Source organism: Corythoichthys intestinalis, chromosome 8 (assembly GCF_030265065.1).
Source record: "Corythoichthys intestinalis isolate RoL2023-P3 chromosome 8, ASM3026506v1, whole genome shotgun sequence".
Lineage (NCBI taxonomy): Eukaryota > Metazoa > Chordata > Actinopteri > Syngnathiformes > Syngnathidae > Corythoichthys > Corythoichthys intestinalis.
Genome location: NC_080402.1, coordinates 16,443,846 through 16,468,331, shown reverse-complemented (window position 1 = coordinate 16,468,331; position 24,486 = coordinate 16,443,846). Strand labels below are relative to the sequence as shown.

The 24,486-nt window shown below is 37.1% G+C and overlaps 1 protein-coding gene across 1 annotated transcript; it reads right to left on the bottom strand.

The window, feature by feature from the left end:
* Positions 1-339: 339 nt before the first annotated feature.
* Positions 340-17,763, bottom strand: metrnlb (meteorin like, glial cell differentiation regulator b). The gene is made up of 5 exons (XM_057844277.1): positions 17,514-17,763; positions 15,499-15,682; positions 12,586-12,811; positions 6,309-6,368; positions 340-1,549 (listed from the first exon to the last, which is right to left on the bottom strand). The coding sequence occupies exons 1-5, from the start codon at positions 17,609-17,611 to the stop codon at positions 1,230-1,232; spliced, it is 888 nt and encodes a 295-aa protein (XP_057700260.1). The 5' UTR covers positions 17,612-17,763; the 3' UTR covers positions 340-1,229.
* Between the last annotated feature and the right edge of the window lie 6,723 nt (positions 17,764-24,486).

The following is a 24,486-nucleotide window of genomic DNA, read 5'->3' as shown; positions in this document are numbered from 1 at the left end:
GAATCATGATTTGATGTCTCATATTTCGTTAAAAAAAAAAAAAAGACATTAGAAAATTATTCATTCACATATTTTAAACTTTTAAACAAATTATGTCACAATGAAAAAAATGGCGTCTGTAAAAAAAGTCAGTGATATCTACCTCATAACTATATCGCTTAATTGTTTTTTTTGTTTTTTTGTTTTTGACAAATTAAACATAGTTTGGGGGCTTCACGCGCCATGAATCTGCTATCGCAGCACATTGTTCTATCAAACACAACAGTTCATTTGGCTTAAAATACAGCAGTTTCTTTTAAAGAGGGGTGCAAGAGCAGAAACTGCTTTTTCAGTCTTGTGTTTTCCGCCATACATATTTTTTAAATGCCCTCCTGTTCAAAAATTTTCTTCCCCCAGAAAATTGAGATTTTAAGCTTTCCAATGATGTATCAGACATGCATATAGGACACTTTTGAAAGTTGGCTAAAATTGGGGATCTCAGAGCGGAACTATAAGTCACCTGAGTGTTTTCAGTCATATACAAATATCGCAGTAATCGTCTTCAAGCGTAGTTTCAGAATTAACCGGGATCAAATCAAATCGTGACCTGTGAATTGTCGCATCGCCAGACATGAGGCAATACACACCTGTAGTTCTGTTTTCCCATGATACCCCAAACTCAGTTCAACACGGTCATCTAACAAAAGTTCTAGAAACAGACAGTTCAATGAATAAATGTAATTTTCTGTACATACACAAAAATGGACAAAACACTGAAACTTTTTAAAAACTCACAGAGCTGCAAATTGTACACTCCTGGAAGAAGATACTAGTTTTCATTATATATACAAAGAGCTTTTTGCAAAGCAAACTTTCATTTTAGAGCGACCGAACTCAAGCAAAATACATCACAATTTTTTTAAACGTTCCAAGCAAGTTCTATGCTTCTACATCATTAAACACTCAAAATATCTCAACTATCCGTTTCATCTCATTAGATCATGCTGTTTCTGAAACTATGAAAAAATATTACATTACGTTAGATTCCTTTGGAACCAGATGAGAAACGCCCGACTTTGCCTGCAAGCAATTGACAAAGCCTTAGCAGATGTCCATGGATTTGTAGTCTAGAGATCAGCTTTTTCTACGCAGCAACAATATAAGGTTGTAATTCTTGCAAAGGTGTTGCCCATATCATCTTGATGACCTCCATTCTGAAACTTTAAAACAGTTTTAGACCTTGCATCCACTCAGTCAGTGTTAACTTGACAAGGGTTGCTACCCGCTCTCCTTGCATCGCTATAAAGCTTCACAAAGTCTTTGTAACGAGGGGCGCAGCCGAGCCAAGCTTCTCCGAAATGGACCGAGCCGGTCAAAAGGTATTTATCTCCGCCGTGGGGAACGCCGCACTTTGTGGGAACGTTGACCCGCCCTGTCCAACGTCGCGCTTTGGCTCCACCGCTAGCAAATATGGCGTTCTTCTGGCGGAAGAGGCGACTCAAAGTCAGCACGGCTTGGGAGTGTTTGTCGGTGGCGAATGATGGCTGGGCTTCAAAGTAGCCGCTTCCTGCTGCAGAGACAACACAGAGTTTCTTTAATCCTACAGCAACGTTAATGATGTGTCCGGATAATAGAGTGGGCCTTTTCAATTTTTTTCCCCAATTTTTTTTTTAGCATGAATAGCAATTGATTGTACGAAAAGATACATCAACGAGAAAGTAAAGAATTAAACTCGTATTCTAAAATGTTTTAGGAATAGTATTTGTGTGTTGTTGTGAGTTAGCAACTTGCAGCGTGTTGTCCGATAATGACTTTTTAACTGGTAACCGATATTGTCCAACTCCAAAACTCCGATACCGATATCAAACAGATGCAGATATACATGTATGTGGCCGTAGAACATAGTATGAATAATTGTACTGTGATGACTCACTTAATGTTTTAATAATGATATACAGTGGGGCAAATAAGTATTTAGTCAACCACTAATTGTGCAAGTTCTCCCACTTGAAAATATTATAGAGGCCTGTAATTGTCAACATGGGTGTCCTGGCTGTCTGTTTGGGATCATTGTCATGCTGAAAGACGCAGCCACATCTCATCTTCAATGCCCTTGCTGATGGAAGGAGATTTTCACTCAAAATCTCTCGATACATGACCCCATTCATTCTTTCCTTTGCAGATCAGTCATCCTGGTCCCTTTGCAGAAAAACAGCCCCAAAGCATGATGTTTCCACCTCCATGCTTCACAGTGGGTATGGTGTTCCTTGGATGAAATTCAGTATTATTTCTCCTACAAACATGAGAACCTGTGTTTCTACCAAAAAGTTCTATTTTGGTTTCATCTGACCATAACACATTCTCCCAGTCCTTTTCTGGATCATCCAAATGCTCTCTAGCGAACCGTAGACGGGCCTGGACGTGTACCTTCTTCACCAGGGGGCACGTCTGGCAGTGCAGGATTTGAGTCCCTGGCGGCGCATTGTGTTACTGATAGTAGCCTTTGTTACTGTGGTCCCAGCCCTCTGTAGGTCATTCACTGGGTCCCCCCGTGTGGTTCTGGGATTTTTGCTCACCGTTCCTGTTATCATTTTGACGCCACGGGTGAGATCTTGCATGGAGCCCCAGATCGAGGGAGATTATCAGTGGTCTTGTATGTCTTCCATTTTCTAATAATTGCTCCCACAGTTGATTTCTTGACACCAAGCGTTTTACCTATTGCAGATTCAGTCTTCCCAGCCTGGTGCAGGTCTGCAATTTTGTCTCTGGTGTCCTTCGACAGCTCTTTGGTCTTGGCCATAGTGGAGTTTGGAGTGTGATTGACTGAGGTTGTGGACAGGTGTCTTTTATACAGATAATTAGTTAAAACAGATGCCATTGGGGTGGCGTGGCTCAGTGGTAGAGTAGTTGTCCCCCAAACCAGAGGTTGTGGGTTCGATTCTCCACCCTGATGAACTCGTCTAAGTGTCCTTGAGCAAGGTACTGAACCCCACGTTGCTCCTGGTGCTGCGTCACCAGTAGGTAGATGGTGAGATAGTGTAAAGCGTTTTGAGCGCCTTGAAAGGTGGAAAATCGCTATATAAGTATAACACCATTTACCATAACACCATTAATACAGGTAACGAGTGGAGCCTCGTTATACCTCGTTAGAAGAAGTTGGACCTCTTTGACATCCAGAAATCTTGCTTGTTTGTTGGTGACCAAATACTTATTTTCCACTCTAATTTGGAAATAAATTCTTTAAAAATCAAACAATGCGATTATCTATTTTTTTCCCACATTCTGTCTCTCATGGTTGAGACAATTGCAGGCCTCTCTAATCTTTTCAAGAGCAAGAACTTGCACAGTTGGTGGTTGACTAAATACCTATTTGCTCCACTTTAAGTAACAACTTCAAGGTTTTCCTGAAGTGATGGAAAAAGTGTCTACCATAATTTTCGGACTAGGCTGCACCTGACTATAAGCCACCACCCACCAAATTTGACCCTAAAATGGCATTTGTTCACAGATAAACCACACTGGACGATAAGCTGTCCTCACTGTATTATGGGATATTTACACCAAAAGATATTAAACGGTAAAACTTTATTCAACAGTGGCATCATAAGACTGTCCAAGACTATATCAACCACCATGAAGCTTTGAACCGACTAAAAAGCTTCATTGCTTCAAGAAGCTTCATTTGGCCATCACTGCTACCTTGGGGGAGACAGTCAACCTCTGCTGCCACCTGCTGTCAACACTGTTGTCATCCAACATGCCTCCTTGCATGCATTGCAGCACTACAGATGTAAATAACAATTAAAATTCATCTTCTGTGCTAATTATTTCTTCAGTTACTGTTCCAGTTGTTTCATTAATTGCTAGCTATGGTATTTGGTAACACTTTATTTGAGAGTGAAGCTATACGACTGTTATTAGACAATCATAACTATGACATGACACAAGCATTAATAAACACTTATAACAGATGTCATTTAGTGTTATCCACCAAATTATCTCACTTTTGAATGGATTTAATGATCCAAGCTGGACATAAATGGAGTTAGTGACATAATTTGCCGGATGAAACTTATGGTAAATGGTGTTATACTTATATAGTGCTTTTCCACCTTTCAAGGCGCTTAAAGCGCTTTACACTATCTCGCCATCCACCTACTGGTGACGCAGCACCAGGAGCAACGTTGGGTTCAGTGTCTTGCTCAAGGACACTTAGACGAGTTCATCAGGGTGGAGAATTGAACCCACAACCTCTGGGTTGGGGGACAACTACGCTACCACTGAGCCACGCCACCCCACGCCACTTGTAATTAGGGTTGTACCGATCATGTTTTTTTGCTCCCGATCGTTTTAGTTTGAGTATCTGCCGATTTTTTTGCTCCCGATTCAATTTCAATCATTCCCGATATTTTTTCCCGATCACATACATTTTAGCAATGCATTAAGAAAAAAATGAATAAAACTCGGACGAATATATACAATCAACATACAGGACATAAGTACTGCATTTGTTTATTATGACAATAAATCCTCAAGATGGCATTTACATTATTAACATTCTGTCTGTGAGAGGGACCCAGGGATAGAAAGACTTGTAATTCTTAAAGGACAAATGTGACTTTGTATATTGTGACTAAATATTTCCATCTAGTGTATCTGTTGAGCTTTCAGTAAATGATACTGTAGCCATGCCCAAATGCATGATGGGAAGTGGAACCATGACTGTGCGTAGTGCTACCAATTGATATATCTTCTCTGCGGTGGGAAATAACATAGGGTGTCAAGAAAAATATCAATTACTACCTTGCTTCCACGCATTGCTCCCAACGATATTTTTTAACCGTAGGGAGAGGGATTATAAGGCTTTAGCCAATCAAAAAAAGGCTCTAAAGGCTGTTAAAATTCACTCTTCTCAATTTACGCTGCCTTTTATCTCTCTATATAGGTAAAACGCCATTACAGATTGAGCGCGACAATGCGTGAGTGGGTCGTGCAGCGCATGCGTTAATTGTGTTAAATATTTTAATGCGATCCATTTTTTAAAAAAATAATTACCGCCGTTATCGGGATAAATTTGATAACCCTACCTTAAGCCTAAACTAAAGAATTTAATTTAAAAAAATATATATATTTATATTAAAAAAAGGCATGGTCGATATTTTTTTGCAGATTCCGATACTTTGAAAATGACGTGATCGGACCCGATCGATCGTCTCAACTTATAATGACATAAGCATTCATTAATGCCCAGGATAGTGTCATATCATAATTATGACGGTCTAATGACAGTCTTATGATGCCGCTGTCAAATAAAGTTTTAACTATTAACCCAAATAAATCAACAAATAAGCTGCACTGGAAAATAAACCTGAAATAAACTCATGAAATGATAATAAAAACAAACTTACAGTATTGGCCCGAATATAAGACTGTGTTTTTTGCATTGAAATAAGACTGAAAAAGAGGGGGTCGTCTTATATTCGCAGTCTAGATGTTATACCCATTCACGAAACTAGATGGTGCCAGATACCATTGAAGCAATGTTCTGTCGTGACAGATCTCAGCTACTTTCAAGTTTAACCAGTTTGCATTATTTTATTGCAGTGTTTTTCCTTATTCAGATTTGTTTCAAGACTACAGTTAGACCTCACTTTGATGGTTAATGCAGTTATTGCAATTTTGTTGTTTTATCACAATAGATTGGTTTATTTACATTTCAAAAACCAGAAGCCATTCCTTTACGATGTGTTTGCACTTTAGTTTACATATTTAAATGTTCAGATATTAAGATTTCAATTAGGAAAATTACATGCTTTTTCTCTCAAAAATATTGTCATCATCATTTGTATCGGATGTACTAATTATTTTCTGTATAAAAATTAATTTGGTGTTCAAAAAGTCTTTTTTCAAACTTGAGTCTTGAAAAAGAAGGGGTCGTCTAATAATCAGGGCCGTCTTATATTCAGGCCAATACGGTAATACTAAATTAAAATGAATAAAAACAGAAACTTATGGCTATGGCCTGTAATAAAGCTATGAAATGTATTATTTTTATAGGATTGAAAGCAGTAAAGAAGCAAATTCTTGGGGAAATAGTAAATAACTCATGTCATTTACTTCAGTAAAAATGACCAGTTATAAATATCTATACAGTAGTAATCTCTTACAATAAAACCAGACATTTTGGAGTACTCAAAAAACAAGGCTATGCTTTTTTCAGTGTCCGTTAAATGCAGGAAAATTGTTTTTTCATCCCGCCGTTAAATCATTTCAGAAAAGAAAGTATCAAGAATATACTTGAAAATGAAATTTTAGGGCATTCTATTTACCAAAGTCACTGGTGCAGACCGCCATGAGGACTTCTTCATCCGAGCATGGTTCACATGTGACTACAGTAGAAATAGAAAAAAACCTATAAGCATCACATTGTATCCAACTTCAACAAGAAACTCATTCTTTGTTTTTTTTTTTGTTTTTTTTTTTAACCGGTGCTAAATGAATGGACAACAGCACACCATGCTGTCCAGCGATTGAACTCATATGGGTGGCCTAACCAAGGCGCCTCAAAGGAAGGGGCATCTTTTCTTGATTGACAGCCGAGGGCCGATTGGCTGACTCTTGTGCTTGACCCCGACGTGACCCTTTGATTGGCCTGTTTGTTTTCCTAAGTCTACCCGAAAAAAAAAAGGCGGAGGGGTTGTCATTCAGGACTGAAACAGCTAACCGAACACTCCCTCAATTTTGTCTTGTCACCTTCACTCACATCATTGACAAGACAGGCCTGTGCTGAGCACATTAACATCGTATTTAGACACGATCACCTATAAATTGAGGACAATTACATAATAACAGACTTTGTGGTAACTCACGATCTGGATGGTGACAGCTGCTTTTTGTGTTTGCAATGCAGTTGACCGTTTTCTATTAGAAGTAGGGCTGTCAAACGATTAAAATTTTTAATCGAGTTAATTACAGCTTAAAAATTAATTAATCGTAATTAATCGCAATTCAAATAATCTATAAAATATGCCATATTTTTCTGTAAATTATTGTTGGAATGGAAAGATAAGACACAAGATGGATATATACATTCAACATACAGTACATAAGTACTGTATTTGTTTATTATAACAATAAATCAACAAGATGGCATTAACATTAACATTCTGTAAAAGCGATCCATGGATAGAAAGACTTGTAGTTCTTAAAAGAAAAATGTTAATACAAGTTATAGAAATTTTATATTAAAACCCCTCTTAATGTTTTCGTTTTATTAAAATTTGTAAAATTTTCAATCAAAAAACAAAACTAGTAGCCCGCTATTGTTGATGTCAATAATTACTTACACAATGCTCATGTGTGCTGAAGCCTATAAAATCAGTCTCATCCAAGCGCCAGCAGAGGGCGGCAAAACTCCATAAAACACAATTAACAAGTGAGCGTTTCACTGTACCATCATTTAAATCTGTCTGAGCGGGACATCTGCGTTAATTGCGTCAAATATTTTAACGTGATTAATTTAAAAAATTAATTAACGCCCGTTAACGCGATGATTTTGACAGCCCTAATTAGAAGGTAAAGCTACGATACGGGTTTTTCAGGACCGATAGAGATTATCAGTAGTTATAGGGGCCGATTTTTGGAGCCGATATTCATTTGCAGTAAAAGTGTAAAAATTGGTGTAAAAAAAGTGAATACAGTGAGCCCTTGCTACTTCGTGCTTATAACTTTGCGCCCTCAGTCCATTGCATTTTGTTTTCAATTAAAAAGTAAATAAATAAATACAGTATTTTATAAGACTGTCCCGATTCGATCGCGTAGTCTCACTCTCCCTCCTGCTGCCTTTGTTAGTAAGGCAGTGCACTGGAGTTGTTTGTTAAAGTTAACGATGGTTGACAGGCGTTAAGTTTGGAGCTTGCCAGAGAAGCTTGGAAGCCAAGGCGGCGCATGTGTCAATCATCGTTTAGCTTGTTAAACACATGCTGTGGCAACTCACTGTGTGTAAGTAAGCAGCTTGAGAGGATTTGAGTCGACTCACTCAATGACACATTTAGAGCGGTCCCGACTAGTCGACGTCATTGATGACGTATATGCGTCGACGGGCAAAACATACCGTCGACGGGTAATGACGGGTTAAAAAAAATTACACGCGGATAAAGTTACAATAAAGTAAAGTAAAGTAGAATGGCGGGCGCTCGCGATGCAAGCGGTTGTTACTGGCACCCCCAAGGGGGCCGCTGTTACTTCAATGTGACCGGCATTGTCAGATTGAGCAAAGAGGAAGAAAGTGGGCGAGCGAGAGAGAGGGAGCGAGATCGGTGAGTTGGGAAAGTGTACGGGTAGCGCGGAGTTCAGTGGCTGCATTCCCCACGTTTTTGTTTTGGTCAATAAAAGTATTCATAAAGAGCCATCCGACGTCTATCGGTGTTTTTATGCACACCGCCGCCTTCCTGAGCAGGAAATCGGACGAACCCACAACAACGAGCCAAGTGAATCACCGGTTCACTCCTCACTACGGCGAGGAGTTGAAAACACCGCCAATTACCAAAAAGGGCAGAATTGGTGACACGTGAAAGTGGCGTAAAGCCAAAAAAGCGGACCACAATAGCCAGAGCCTGGAATTATTTCCAGGAAAATATGGAGGGGGCCACTGTGTGTACTCTTTGCTAAGCTGAGCTCGCATACCACGGTAGCACGTCGGCTATGAACGAACACTTGAAGCGCCATCACCCAAGTATAATTTTCGAGGACAACAAGAAACAAACTAGCGGATTGTAAGTCCATACAACTTTCTAACGATTTTTTAAAATGGAAGTTACCTTTATGTGCGTCGTATCAACGTGCATTTTTATTTAATAAAATAATTAATATATACATATAATTATATATATATATTTAAATTATTATTAAATTTTATTAGGATCATGGAAGCTCTCACTTGGGGAAAATATATACATAAATCCCGTGTGTGTGTGTATATATATATATATATATATATATATATATATATATATATATATATATATATATATACATATAATAAAAGAATATATGGAAACAGCACTGGCCTGCTTACTCTAATCCATGACTGCACTAATGTTAGTTACTTTATATTATAAAGTATCCTTGTGTATACACATATAGTAGTATACAATAAAATTAATACTATATATATAATTTTTGTTACTGTGAGTATGTGTGCTCTCATTCAAAATAATTGTGGTAATATTTCAGTGTGACTTCTACTTTATCTATTTTCAGGTTAAAACAAACAAAAGTTGAACAGTTTTTCTCCTCCCCCGAAAATGCGGAATGCACACTAGAAAAAGCATCTGAACTCACACAAAATATTCTGAAAATGGTTGTCGGGGACATTGCAATTCATTTTAACATTTAGAACAATATCGACAATGACATACCACAAAAAGAGTAAGAATTATTTTGACTCCTGTTAAAGAGATGAAGTCTCAGTGTTTCCGATTACATTTTTTTGCACTAGTTCATGCCAGCAGCATTTGACCTCATTGTTTGTGATTTATTATTGATATTTTTTATTTATTTATACGTTAATAAAGAATTTAGGTGTTCCAAAAATGTTTTTTGTGAATTAATAAGCTTCAACAAAAATTTCATTATTAAAGTAATTAAAAAAAAAAAAAATTATTAGATTAGTCGACTAATCGTAAAAATAGTCGGCTGACTAATCGGGAGGAAATTAGTCGTTTGGGACAGCCCTAGAAGCATTTAATAATGCCAAGCAAATTGCTATTACTTTATTCTTCTTTAAAAAAAGAATTCAGTGGGACGGTAACATGTTTAAAACTTCATATCATAATCATAATTATCACATTTGAAGTGCTTAAAAAGCATTTATTAAAAAAAATATATATATACATATTATATACATGTATATATATGTTATATACATACATACAAGTTTTTTTAAATTATACTTTGGTGAAAAAAAGTTTTAAAAAAAAACATGTCTTATATTTATCTTTTTAATGCTAAAGCTGAATTAATACACTGAACATTGAACGGGGCGCTACTCCACGGTTTTTCACTTATTGCGGCGGGTTCTGGACCTCATTAACCGGGAACTTCATTGAAATGCCTAAAGCATGTTTATTGAATACTTCAATACTAATACCAATTTATTTATTTATTTGTATCTCTTGTTTTCATTTAGAAGACACATTAAAAAAAAAAGTAAACTCAAACCTAACTTTGTTTTTTAAATTCCAAAAATAATAAATAACAAAATATGTTATCTTTTTGTCTTCATTTTAATGTATTTTTAGTTTCATATTAAATTTTATTTAATTTATAATAAAAATAATATTTTTTACATGCAAAAACAGAAAAAGAAAGGGCACTAAATAGTCTGATTTCTGCCATCCTTAATGAAAGATGTTTACCTCTGTATTTAATCAAAATTAAAATTTGCAAACATGCTTTTGCGATGTAAAACAATGATCTATTACACAGCAGAGATGGGTGGTAACACGTTACATGTACTCCGTTACATTTACTTGGTAACTTTTTGAGAAAAATGTACTTCTAAGAGTAGTTTTACCAAGCCATACTTTTTACTTTAATATATTTGTGAAGAAAAAAAAAACGCTACTCTTACTCCGCTACTTTGGGCTACATAAGAGTCGTTACATTTTTCCTCTTTATTCAACAGATTTTTTTTTTTTTTACAGCGATGCTAAGAGTAGCTCTACCAATTTCACCAATGAGATGTCGCAACAATAAACACGATTCCATTATACCAATCAGACGCAAGCCTACTGTTCTATGATCACACCAGCCTGTTCAATCACATGGCGTCTTTAAAGCAACGTAAAAAATTAAGTATTTGACAGAGCGCTGCCCTTAACATGGGCTCGAAAGCACAGAATTTAACCTCTCTCCCAGTCTTTATTTGAAACCGCAGATATGATCACTTTAATTTCATAATAGTAACTATGAAGGAACTAGTATTTTACAGTTATACTAGGAACTATTTCTCCACTAGAGGGCACTCATGCTCTTTGGATGAATAATGCTTCATCTCTGTCATTTTTTTCTCTAGCCAGAATTCAATGATTCATTTTTTTGGGGGTATTTCTTTGGCTTAATGTGGTTATGTAATGGGTTGTTGAATAGTATTGTGACAACAGTTCATATAGATAACTTCGTGCTGAGAAAAAAATACCATTGTTTAAAAAACAAAACAAAAACAATTGTAAGCAGTTACTCATAATGTTACTCGTTACTTGTGTAATCTTTTCACCAAATACTTTTTTACTTGTACTTAAGTACATTTTTTTGATGACTACTTTTACTTGAGTAATATTATTTTGAAGTAACGCTACTCTTACTTGAGTACAACTGGAGTACTACTCCACCCACCTCTGTTGCATAGTTACATAATTTTCATTGTCTAAAACTTTTTAAAGCAGTTTTTGGTTCCAAAGCACATTTACAAGTACCGTACTGGCCAAAATATAAGACTGTGTTTTTTGCATTGAAATAAGACTGAAAAAGAGGGGGTCGTCTTATATACCCGGTCTAGACGTTATACCCATTCACGACACTAGATGCCGCCAGATATCATTGAAGCAATGTTCTGTCATGATAGATCTCAGCTACTCTCAAGTTTAACCAGTTTGCATTATTTTATTGCAATGTTTTTCCTTATTCAGATTTGTTTGAAGACTACAGTTACAGTTCACTTTGATGGTTAAAGCAGTTATTGCAATTTTGTTGTTTTATCACAATAGATTGGTTTATTTACATTTCAAAAACCAGAAGCCATTCATTTACGAATGTGATTGCACCTTAGTTTACATTTTTAAATGTTCAGATATTAAGACTTGAATGAGGCAAAATAACATGCTTTTTCTCTCAAATATATTGTTATAATTATTTGTTTCAGATGTACTGTAATTATTTTCTTCATAAAAATTAATTTGGTGTTCAAAAAGTCTTTTTTCTAACTTGAGTCTTGAAAAACAGGTGGTCATCTTATAATCAGGGCCGTCTGATATTCGGGCCAATACGGTAATTTTCCATTGTCCAAAACTTTTTAAAGCAGTTTTTGGTTCCAAAGCACATTTACAAGTAAAATGTAAAGCCCAAAATAATATAAAAATGTCAATTACTTGTCTACTGCCTCTCCCAGTCCAAACAGATTTCACATCTATCGCTGTCAATAGAATCAAATGAGTTGAAGTAAAAATTCTGTTTGAAAGCCTTGAAAAAAAGCGTCGCCACTTCAAAGATATTGAACACATGAAAGTAAAATTCTACTTCTACTGCTTTAAATTCAACTTAAAAGTATTAATAACCTAAAGCAGTGGTGTCCAAACTATTCCACATAGGGCCGCAGTGGGTGCTGAATTTCGTTCCTACACAACAAGACGACATCTTTTCACCAATCTGGTGTCTCACAAGTGTGATCAGTTGATTGCAGTCAGGTGCTGCTTGTTTTAGCACAAACTTCATTGGGTAAATGTCTGTGCTCGATTGGTAGGAACAAAAACCAGGACCCACAGCGGCCCTTGAGGACAGGTTTGGACACCCATGACCTAAAGTCTGCTTTCAATAGAATTCTCTTACCAAGACCAGGGTGAAGGTGCGGGTACAAATGGGCCCCAGGACTTCGGCTGGACACCAGTTCATACCGGAAAGCAGTTATCCTGCGACTGATGTCTGCCTTGGGGATGGCTTCAACAAAGAGAGCTCCGTCGGTGATTCCGAAACAATGGATTTTCTGCTGGGGCTGTTCGCTTTCGGCTATCAGTAGCCTCAAATCACCACTTCGATCCAAGTACAAATGAGAACCCTGTGTGATGACACATAGAATCAGTTACGAGTGATTGGTACTAGAGCTGTCCCGACTAGTCGACGTAGTCGACAAGCACGACATCCTGTCGACGGTTAATGATAGGGTTAAAAAAATATATGCGTGGAAAGTTGAGAATGTCGGACACTCATTATGCAAGATAAGTGACACAAAGCCAAAGAAATGTACCAAAGAGGGTAAAACAGACTTATTTCAACGAAACAAAGGAGGGTACACTGTTGTGTCCTGTCTCTTCAATGCCAAGCATAAATACCAGGCTGCACGTGGGCTGTGAGTGAACACCTAAAGCGCCATCACCCAGTTGCAATTTTGGAAGACGACAGGAGACAACAAGCTGGCAGATCATAAGTCTATCAAACTAACTAACGACATGTTTCATTGCAGTTGCTAAGCCTGTCGTGATATGCAATGAGTCCATTTATTGCACAGTAAATAAAAATGATGGCGGTAATTTTCACGGCTGCGTCTTATCGCCGCGTGCATGCTTGGGTGCATGCATTTGTCCGTGCATGTTGATGGCATATGAGACTGTAGTTGCTTTCACAAATGTTTATTGGTCATCAACACGCCGTAGAATTAAAGTTCAGACATACAAAATAAGGAACACATCTATATTAAACACTGCAAATGTTAGCATTGCTACATTGAGGCTAATGGGGAAAAAAGGACAACCTACTTTAGCCTGCTATAAAACATTGGCAGTCTTCTCCAAAACGCAAACTTGCGGTTAAAAGGTGACACTTCAAACATGAAAAATCGCTGGTTAACAGCATTTGCAAACAAAAAAAAATTGAAAAGAAAAAAAAAAATCTATTACTGACACAACATGCAATGAAGAAAAGTGCTTTTTATGCGGAGTGTAAAGCTTACGGTTAGCGGTTCAGTGAAAATTTCAAAAGAAAAGCACGTCATTTTTCTCATATAAATAACAATTTTTTGAGTTAATCCCATATACTTCAGAATTCAGATTCCACACCAAGAATAGCTTTGAAATGACACCCTTTATGAAAAATCTGATTGGCAATGAATAATTATTATAATACTATTATATATAGTAGTATACTATAATATTAATTAAAGGTCTAACGGTACATGTATTTGTATTGAACCGTTTCGGTTCGGGGTGCTCTGTTCGGAACGGAGGCGTACCGAACGGGTTTCTGACGTAACGTTACCCTTACTTTTCGAGGCTGTGAGTCGATCGGGTTACAGTTTCTCTGTGTACATTATATTTACTCCGTCTCCTCTATAATGAGGACCAACACGGTGGGACAGTATAACCCAGAAACGTCAACGGCGCGACAACGTAACCGCAATGAAACACGGGTGTTAAAGTCAATCAGCCAATGCACACCAGTCACAGTGCAGCCGCGTGTTAGACGCGTCCCAGAAGCGGCTCAACGCGACGCACGAGAAAAGAACGGCAGAGTTTATTATTTGACGCGAGACACGGCCCTCCTGCGTCAATACTACTAGCTAGGATCGGGCAGACCGGAAGTCACTCGTGTAAAAATACGGTGGATCCGGTCGAATTTCAAACTAATATGCAAACGTAACCCACTTTTTGAGTCCATCAGATCTCTTGAGTGGTAGATCGGGGCACAGTTGACTTGTCTTTGTTGATTTACTGCTGTCTTCTCTGCTATAATAATAACAAACACGGCCCCGTGTTCAATACAAAACCCTCCTACCACAACAAAACAAGTTGGAACTAATATTTACATAGGAACTAAAGTTATACAACATAAAATATACAATATAAATGAATACTACATCACATTTGTAAAATATAAACACATAGTAAAATAAATGATAGCCCATTTAAATAAAATAAATTGAAATGAGCTAAAACACCTGTAATTAAATAACAAGAATAATACACAGATCCTCCTTACACAATTAAATTTATTAATTTCTGTGTGGCGCTTTAAATTGAGAAAATCCACCAATAAAGCTTTTGAAAACTGTTCATGAGAAAAAAAAAGATTCATTGAGGCATTTCATCTTTAAAATACATGTTAAAATCTTTGTCTTTGGGATTTCTTTTCTCTTTAGCACAGGACTTCTTTTTTGTTCTTTCTTTCAGAAAGAAAGCTGCTCAATACGCGGGGTCTGAAAGGCAAATTGTTGTTGGATTATTATCTTTAAATACCCGCTACTTTTTGAGCAGAATTCTAACTTTGTATAGGCTAATGTTCCTATTGTTGAAAGCACAAAAGTGTGTAATAAACAACTAGCACATTTATATTTTGCATTTTGTTTTCTTACTGTACCGAAAATGAACCGAACCGTGACCTCAAAACCGAGGTACGTACTGAACTGAGATTTTTGTGTACCGTTACACCCCTAATATTAATACTAGATTTTTTTTTTAAGAATTGTTTTGAATAATGTTTTGAAGACGAAGTCAGTGTTCTGAATCTGTTTACATTCCATTCTTTTGCACTAGTAAATGCTATCAGCATTTGACCTTTATTTGTGATTTATTATTGTTATTTACGTGTTTATTTGTACTTTAATAAAGAATTTAAGTGGTCCCAAATGTTTTTGTGAATTAATAGGCGTCAACAAAAATTAAAAAGCTATTAGATTAGTCGACTAATCGGGAGAAAATTTGGGACAGCCCTAATTGGTACCACTGTGTCCCCCCCCCAAAAAAAGTCTACCTGTGAGTGAGGCTGGGGTTTGATGCACACATGGAGACCAGCCAGGTTTGCCGGCGAGGGTTCTGTGTTTGGTCGCAGGTTTACGATGACGGCGCCGGTCGGGTAAAGCCACTCCAGCAAACCCTGGGAACAACGAAGGTAGACCTGCTCCACATCTCTGCGATGCGACTCGTGACTCAAACCACTAGGAGAGATTTAAAAAATAAACATTAAGTTGATGGCTTGTAAAGATAATGTAAAATACTGATGTGGTCAGTGTGCTGTCGTGCATAAGTAAACCTCAACACCCTAAAATGACAGGGGGTTATTAAGTCGTTAGAAGTCAGATAAAGTTTACAGCGCCACATGTGAAGTCCTGCCTCTCATTCTTTACAACTTTAAGAGCCTGACAAGTGATCAAAGGTTGCATATGGTTTTGTTTTCTCAAGATAGGAACTACAGATTAGACATTCCTTTTTTGGGCACTGTGGATTGCATTTCAACATTTTAAATCAGCATGTTAGGTGAAAGAAAAAAATGTTTAGGGAGCAGATTTATTCAAATGCAGATCGTCAGAAAAAAGTTTGTTGTACACTGGGGAATTTTGGGAAAAAAATGTTCAGTTTGATGTTTATGCTGTTTAGAAATGAAATACTATAATGAAATACTATGTAGTAGTAGTAGTAGTAGTGTAGTAGTTTTAAAGACAACTTTGATTAATATAGTTCAAAGATATAACTTGAAAAGCCTGTCAGTTTTGGATTCCTCACTTAAAAAAATGTTACAACAGCTGCAAAACATAACAAAAAAAATGTTCCCCATTGTTATTTTGATCTAAATTAGGTAATCATGAAAAGTCATAATTAGTGAATTTTCAGTTGGAAAACAAACAGCTAACTAATTTGGGTTAACTTATCCACATAATCAATTCCACTTTCTTAGTCAATCAAGCCCAGCAATTCCCAATCATCTTTTGACATTTTCTGACATTTTTCTAATAGCGGGTATGCCTGCCAAATCCCACTTTAACTCATTCACTGCCAGCCTATGGAGAAAGATTTGGGTCTTTATTATTCAGTCAAAAAGTGCCTTCAAAACTTTTTCCACGTCAAAAAAAAAAAAAAAAAAAAAAAAAAGTGTTCAAAACCTTTTGCACTTAAAAAAAGGTAGTTCAAAACTTTTTGCACTTCGATAAAACACATTAAAAAAACTGTCAAAATTGTTTATTTTTATTTATTTATTTATTTTTCCTAAATATAATTTTTAAGGGAGGGCAATTTTTTGGGGGCAAATGATTTTTTTTCTTTGATTGAAAATATTTTGTTGAATAAACTTTTTTTTGGAATTGGATGATTTAGACAAATGATATGGCCATATTACATACACAAAAAGGATCGCTTCAATCAAAGAAAACATTTTCAATGAAAAATTAAGTGTTCAAATGCAAATTTCTGAGTCTAAAATATTTATTCGCATTCAAAAACTTTTTTTCTATGATTGAAAAAAAAAATATTTATTTTTTTTGGTTGAAGTGATTTTTCTTTTGAAATTTTATTTTTTTGTTTGAAGCAACTCATTTTTGATTGAATAATAAAGACTCAAATGTCCTAACCAAAATGTGGCCCGAACGCAAAAATTTACTTCAATCAATAAAGTTGGATCAAAATAATAATAATTCAAAGAAAAAGTTTCCAAATGTTTTTTTTTTTTTGTCTCAAACTTTTGCATTCAAACACATTTTTTTTTTTAAATTGAAGTGCCTTTTTTATTACAAATATATATTTATATTTTGATTGAAGCCACTTATTGGATTGAATAATAAAGACACAAATGTACCTCCATACCAGCCCAAGTATATGTGTAATACTCGTAGTGTATGTGTTATGGTAGTTAGTCAATCTATATTAAACACAGTAAAGGCGTTAGACGTCCAACCCATTTTGACAGGATTGGACGTCTCTCACCGTCAGTGGTAAGTGAGATAAAGGAACTTTCAGAAAAATCCACTACAAGAGAATTAACGAAACTCTCCTTACCTTCCTCGCCAGCTACATTGATCGCTGGAATACTGAGCCACGGCTCGGTACACAAACACCACCGTGACAAAGTGCAGTAAAGCCCACAGACGCATCATGCTGGCTTCCTCGCCGCTGGAAAACCGGTTTCCACGTACGGTATCACGACCCACCTAATCTACATGGCGGGTTGTTGGCCCGAAATGCACATTTGCGCATGTAGTTGAAACCTCTGGTCAGCTTCTGGCTACTGTGTGGCGTGTGCATACCACTCGCCTGTTTAAATAAGTTTGTCTGCACGTGCACGACGGGCGCGTGCCACAGACTGACTGGACACGCGAGTGCATGCTCCAAGCCACGCCCACGCCTACAACGGGGAGCCTCTCTCCATTTGAGCAGTTTGACAAAAAGCCAAAGTGAAAACGACTCTTCAGTTCATCTTCAGTCTGCTCTAGTCCGCTCTGACCAAAGTAGTGGTTACGTCAAAGGTGTACGTTTGCTCTCACCTTTGGTAGGGATGATATAACAGCACATACCCGGCTGCAGAAAGAAATTACAGGGGGGGCATTACATTTAAAAAAAAAAAATTTTTTATGGGGGGCACACTTCTTCAACGTAAATTTAGCCTGAACAGTGGCGTTATTACCCGTACGTTACTGGCCTGGTACACCGCTGTTCCACAGTGGCGCTTCCAGAAATTTTTCATAGGCGTGGCCAGATGGGGCCACTTAAAATCTTGGGGTGGCCAAAACTAAAAGCCATAATTTCAGGTTTTCATTATATTATTGCAGTAAAAAGGTCAGGGGAAAACTATCAGAAAGACTTAAGGACACGGCTACTGATATATGGAGGACCAGGAGTGCAAAAATTCAATAAATAAATACACAATTAAATAAATATTTAAAAGTGTCATTAAAATGCTTTTATTTCAATATTTATTTGTTCATTTAAATATTTATTTATTTATTTCAATTTATATTCATTTATTTTCATTTTTATTTATTTATTTCAATTAATATTTATTTATTTCAATTTATATTCATTTATTCTATTTTTTTATTTATTTCAATTAATATTTATTAATTTCAATTTTTATTTATTTATTTCTATTTTTATTTATTTATTTCCATTTATATTTATTTATTTCAATGTTTTCATTTATTTCAATTTATATTTATTTCAAAATGTATTTCGATTGTTATTTATATATTTCAATTTTTATTCGTTTATTTCAATTTTTATTTATTTATTTCAACTTTAATTTATTTATTTCAACTTTTATTTATTTCAATTTTCATTTAACTTTTATTTATTTATTTAATAATATATTTATTTATTTCAACATTTATTTATTTCACCTTTTATTTATGTCATTCTTGCACTCTTGTTCCTCCTTAGTGAACAAGAGTGCAAGAATGAAATAAATAAAAAGTGAAATAAATAAATGTTGAAATAAATAAATAAAAGTATAAATAAATCTTGAAAGAAATCTTTAAATAAATAAGTAATAATTTACATAAATAAATATAAAATGAAATAAAAAATAAAAACAAATAAATACAATTCGAAATAAATGTTGAAATAAATAAATGTAAATTGCAATAAATAACTAAAAATCGAAATAAATGTTGAAATAAATAAATAAAAATTGAAATAAATAAATATAAATTGAAATAAATAAAAATGGAAATAAATAAAAATTGAAATAAATAAAAACTGAAATAAATATTGAAATAAATAAATAAATATTGAAATAAATATTGAAATAAATAAATAAATATTGCAATACAAACATTTTAATGACACTTTTAATTATTTATTTAATTGTGTATTTATTTATTGAATTTTTGAACTCCTGGTCCTCCTACTTATTCATTTCCTTATGATTTAAAAAAGTCAATGTTTGCACGATCTTCAAAATATATTCCATTTCACTCTGCATAATATGTCATTTGTACTTATTTTTCTGAATGTACAGTATGTTACTTATATCTTTATTAAAAAAAAAAAAAAAAAAAAAAAGTTTACATTATCTTCAATTTTAATATACATCCCATGTTCTTAAGTAGTTAAAATTGAGATTTGGCATTTAGTATGAGAGGAAATGAGGGTAAATAAAAATTAGGAGCTGGAGGTTGGGGTTATAGATGTTTGTGTTAACTTTTATTTTGCAAATCATTGAAAAATACAATTTTGAATGAAAATCAGTTTTTGTATGTGTTATAGAAATAACTGACCAAAACAGTTTTCTTTGCATTTCAGTAGTTTTGACCCCCATCCACCCAAAAAATAAATCAAAAATAAAAATTCTGGCTCCGTGGCGACCTTCACGCCAGGGAGTTCTGGCAAGAAATTCTAACCACTTTCACCCCTGGTTACTAATGAGTTAATGTGTATAGTCCATAACTGTCCAGTCAACATTTTGAGTGCCACAACAATTCTGTTTTATTGTGTTATGTACATACTAGGCATAAGGTGTACATTTAACTAGATCTGTCAAACGATTAAAATTTTTAATCGAGTTAATCACAGCTTAAAAATGAATTAATCGTAATTAATCGCAATTCAAACCATCTCTAAAATATGCCATATTTTTCTGTAAATTATTGTTGGAATGGAAAGATAAGACAAGACGGATATATACATTCAACATACTGTACATAAGTACTGTATTTGTTTATTATAACAATAAATCCACAAGATGGCATTAACATTATTAACATTCTTTCTGTGAAAGGGATCCACGGATAGAAAGACTTGTAATTCTTAAAGGATGAACGTGAGTCTGTATATTGTGACTAAATATTGCCATCTAGTGTATTTGTTGAGCTTTCAGTAAATGATACTGTAGCGACTTAACTGTTCTACCCAAATGCATGATGGGAAGTGGTGCAACCATGACTGTGTGTGGTGGCTGCAAATTCTATATCTTCTCTGCGTTGAGTACACTACACGGTGTTAAGAAAAAGATCAACTCCTGTCATATCCCACGTCACTTCCCACAACATTTACAGTTGCTGTGGGAGAGATGACAAACCTTTTGCCAAATAAAAGCGTGGCCCCAATGAATGCTTGTATCTACTACACTCACCTGACACTGCCTCTTATCTCTGTATATAAGTAAAACGGCGCCATTGTAGGCTGTTTGCGGCAATGCGTGAATGAGTCGTACCGCGAATGCGTTAATTGCGATAAATATTTTCACGTGATTAATTTTAAAAAATTAATAACTGCCCGTTAATGCGATAAATTTGACAGCCCTACATTTGACAAAACAAAATAAATGCATTCATTTGGAATGAAATGCATAACTGATGCTACAACAATCAAACGATATACTGGCAAGCGGGGTGGCCAGTGGGGTGGCCAAACAATTTATAAGGGTGGCCGTGGCCACCCCCTGGTGGCGCCACTGCTGTTCCAGCTATGGAGTCTGGCGACCAATGAGCGGATCAAATTTCTAGGGCGGAGCAAGTCACAGCAAACAGACAGCAAAGTGGACCAATCTGCGACGGGCAGACGTGATGTTGGTAAAGCGACAACTCATGCCGCACGAGCGGAGAACGGAGAAGTTTATTTAAAATGGTTAGCGTGAGACAGCTTGTTGACAATGACTTGTGTCTATGTGTTTTTGTTCATTTAAATCTGATTTTACCGTGGATTGGAACATATTCTCGGCTGTCCTGTTCGTCATCTGTGTTGTTGTGGAGACGACTTCCGATGCGGAAGAGAGACGTTGCTTGGTAGGAACACGTCACGCAAATAAAGAATCTGATTGGACGGTTGATTTTGTTCTTGCTCGAGAGGCCGTTAATGGGCTGGGACCCAGACTATTCTCACAGTGTTTGAAAAATACAGGGAGAACAGTCTGGCCGTGCCAGGCAAGTACATTACTACATCAGTGCACTGAAATATTTTCTGTCACTGAAGTCACAAGTGGTAGTTCATCGTAAAATCTATAAGACGAACGAAAACATACCGGTCAACACGAGGCCGTTGGCAAGCTTACAAATAGGCTACGTTCATACTACAGGTCTTAATCCACAAATCCGATTTTTTGTCATATCTGTTTTTTGGCGTGCCCGTTCAGACTGCCTTTGTCCTTTGATACCATTCAAGTATTACGCATGCGCACTAATTCGCAGTCCGACAAGCGCTGAGCAAGACGACCCGCATGCGCAGAAGCATCAAAACAAATGACCACACATGCTGGCTGTCATCCATCATTCCAGGGATATCATATTTTGCTTTTTAAAAAGAGGACACAAAAAAACAGACATAAATAATCCCAGTTTAGGCTTATATTCAAAGTATATGGATCGATAGCATGCACGCACTGTCCGTGCATGTCACATACACATACGCGCAGTTTGCCCCGACTCTCGGCCGTGTAAGCAATGTTGAAATATTGCTTATATGGAGCAGACAGAAAACCGATCATTCTCAGGCTTATCCTCAACCCATTTTTATTTTTTTTTTATGACTGTTGTCAAGTCCGACTCTCCTAAAAAGCCGTGTTCAAGGCAAGCTAGGCGCTAATAACGCACAGCTGCACCGCTACCGTGGCGTCTCTCTCGCTTTTTGATGACATAATTGCTGCATGAATTCCGATTTGAGAGACTGGACAGTACAGACCGCCGCGACAGTCTGGAAAAATGTGGCCCAGACCGGATTTGAACCACATACGAAAGTGACCCAGATCGGATGTGAAATGGTCCAGTTCTATGCGACTTGTCACGTTCAGACCGTCAAGTTAATGCCTCACCCGAGTCGGAAAAACACGAAAAAATCAGATTCGTGCATTAAGACCTGTAGTATGAACGTAGCCTTAGTGACGTATGCCCTTACAAATTGGTGACTAATCTTACAAAGTTGTATATGAAACAAAAATAAAACTCAATTTTTAAAATAATATAAATTTATTGGTAATATTGTAACATATAACCTGGTGCAATCAAAGAACAATATCTTTAGCTACATCATGATTACTAAAATTTAACAGTGACTTTTGTTTTACTTGTATGTAGCACTTTTGGCAATTTTTTATCATGTCTTGACGGCTGCACTTCATGGCACTTCAGCTAGCAATTCAGTCTGCGTTCGACAGTGTGCCTAGGGGAGTCCTGTGGAGGGTGCTTTGGGAGTACGGGGTACCGAGCCCCTTGGTAAGGGCTGTTCGGTCCCTGTACGACCGGTGTCTGGTCCGCATTGCCGGCAGTAAGTCGAATTCGTTCCCAGTGAGGATTGGACTCCACCAAGGCTGCCCTTTGTCACGAATTCTGTTCATAATTTTTATGGACAGAATTTCTAGGCACAGCCGAAGCGTTGAGGGTGTCCGGTTTGGTGGCCTCAGCATTGCATTGCATTGCTTTTTGCAGATGATGTGGTGCTGTTGGCTTCATCAAGCCGTGACCTCCAACTCTCACTTGGACGGTTCGCAGCCGAGTGTGAAGCGGTTGGGATGAAGATCAGCACCTCCAAATCCGAGACCATGGTCCTCAGCCAGAAAAGGGTGGCATGCCCTCTCCGGGTCGGGGATGAGATCCTGCCCCAAGTGGAGTTCAAGTATCTTGGGGTCTTGTTCGCGAGTGAGGGTAGGAGGGAGCGGGAGATTGACAGGTGGATCGGTGCAGCGTCTGCAGTGATGCGGACTCTGTTGTGGTGAAGAAGGAGCTGAGCCAAAAGGCGAAGCTCTCGATTTACCGGTCGATCTATGTTCCTACCCTCACCTGTGGTCACGAGCTGTGGGTCGTGACCGAAAGAACAAGATCCCGGATACAAGCGGCCGAAATGAGTTTCCTCCGCAGGGTGTCCGGGCTCTTCCTTAGAGATAGGGTGAAAAGCTTGGTCATCCAGGAGGGTAGTGGTGTGGAGCCGCTACTCCTCCGCGTTGAAAGGAGCCAGTTGAGGTGGCTTGGGCATCTGGTTCGGATGCCTCCTGGACGCCTCCCTGGAAAGGTGTTCCGGGCATGTCCCACCGGCGGGAGGCCCCGGGGTCGACCCAGGACACGCTGGAGAGACTATGTCGCTCAGCTGGCCTGGGAACGCCTTGGAATCCCGCCGGACGAGCTGGCTGAAGTGGCTGGGGAGGGGGAAGTCTGGGCTTCCCTGCTAAAGCTGCTGCCCCCGCGACCCGACCACGGACTAAACGGAAGATAATGGATGGATGGATAAAGGGTTAATTCCGACTTACGCTGCAATTCAGTTTACGTCGCCAGCGTAGGGACGGAACTCGTTTGAAACCCGGGGACTACCAGTATTTTTTCACAGACGGGAATGGGCCTTTAAAACATCGAAACAACACTTGCACTTTTTTCTGGTGTTATCAAACAATGTTTATTAAAAACCATATTTAAAAAAAAAAAAAAGTCAGCGTTAATTAAAACAAAAATGTACTGCATTTATGGCCCCCCAATAACACTCTAAAATTGATAGTTTTGAATTCCAAACATTTATGAAATACAAAAATGTTCCATAAAAACAAAATGATTGAAATACACTCTGGTTATGGCCCCCAATAACACTCTATAGTTCTTGGGTCAGGTTTAGGTCAAATTATTTCACCCATTTGGCTGCCATTGACAGCAATAGAGGTCCAAATTATATGAACTGGGAGGACTAGCTTTGAACGTTCATGTTTCATTGCCATTGACCGGGCTGGATGTCAAATCTCATTTTGACTGGGAGGGTTGCTAGCGATCAATCGCTGCCAGCCTCGCAGTCAAAACGGATTGGATCTCTAATGCCATCAGTGGCAGCCTATGAGTTCAATAGCCCTATAAAGGCTTTAAAATGTAAAATAAGCTGCAATTGAAACTAATTTAGGGATTTCATTATTTGGCTCCATGATCGGAGAATGTGGAGAGATCAAATCCATCAAATTCAAAAGATAATTTAAGTTAAAAAAAAAGAAAAAAAAAAAAAAAAGAAAATATATTTGCCTAATCTCATCCTCCTTGGAATGACATCAGAATGGCATGCAGCACAACAGATA

Excerpts from the sequence above, each read along its gene's own strand:
- metrnlb (XM_057844277.1), bottom strand. The coding sequence starts at position 17,611 with ATGATGCGTCTGTGGGCTTTACTGCACTTTGTCACGGTGGTGTTTGTG. Across the intron at positions 12,812-15,498 it reads AACCCCAGCCTCACTCACAG|GGTTCTCATTTGTACTTGGA; the intron begins GTAGACTTTTTT and ends GTCATCACACAG. Across the intron at positions 6,369-12,585 it reads GCACCTTCACCCTGGTCTTG|TCACATGTGAACCATGCTCG; the intron begins GTAAGAGAATTC and ends TTTCTACTGTAG.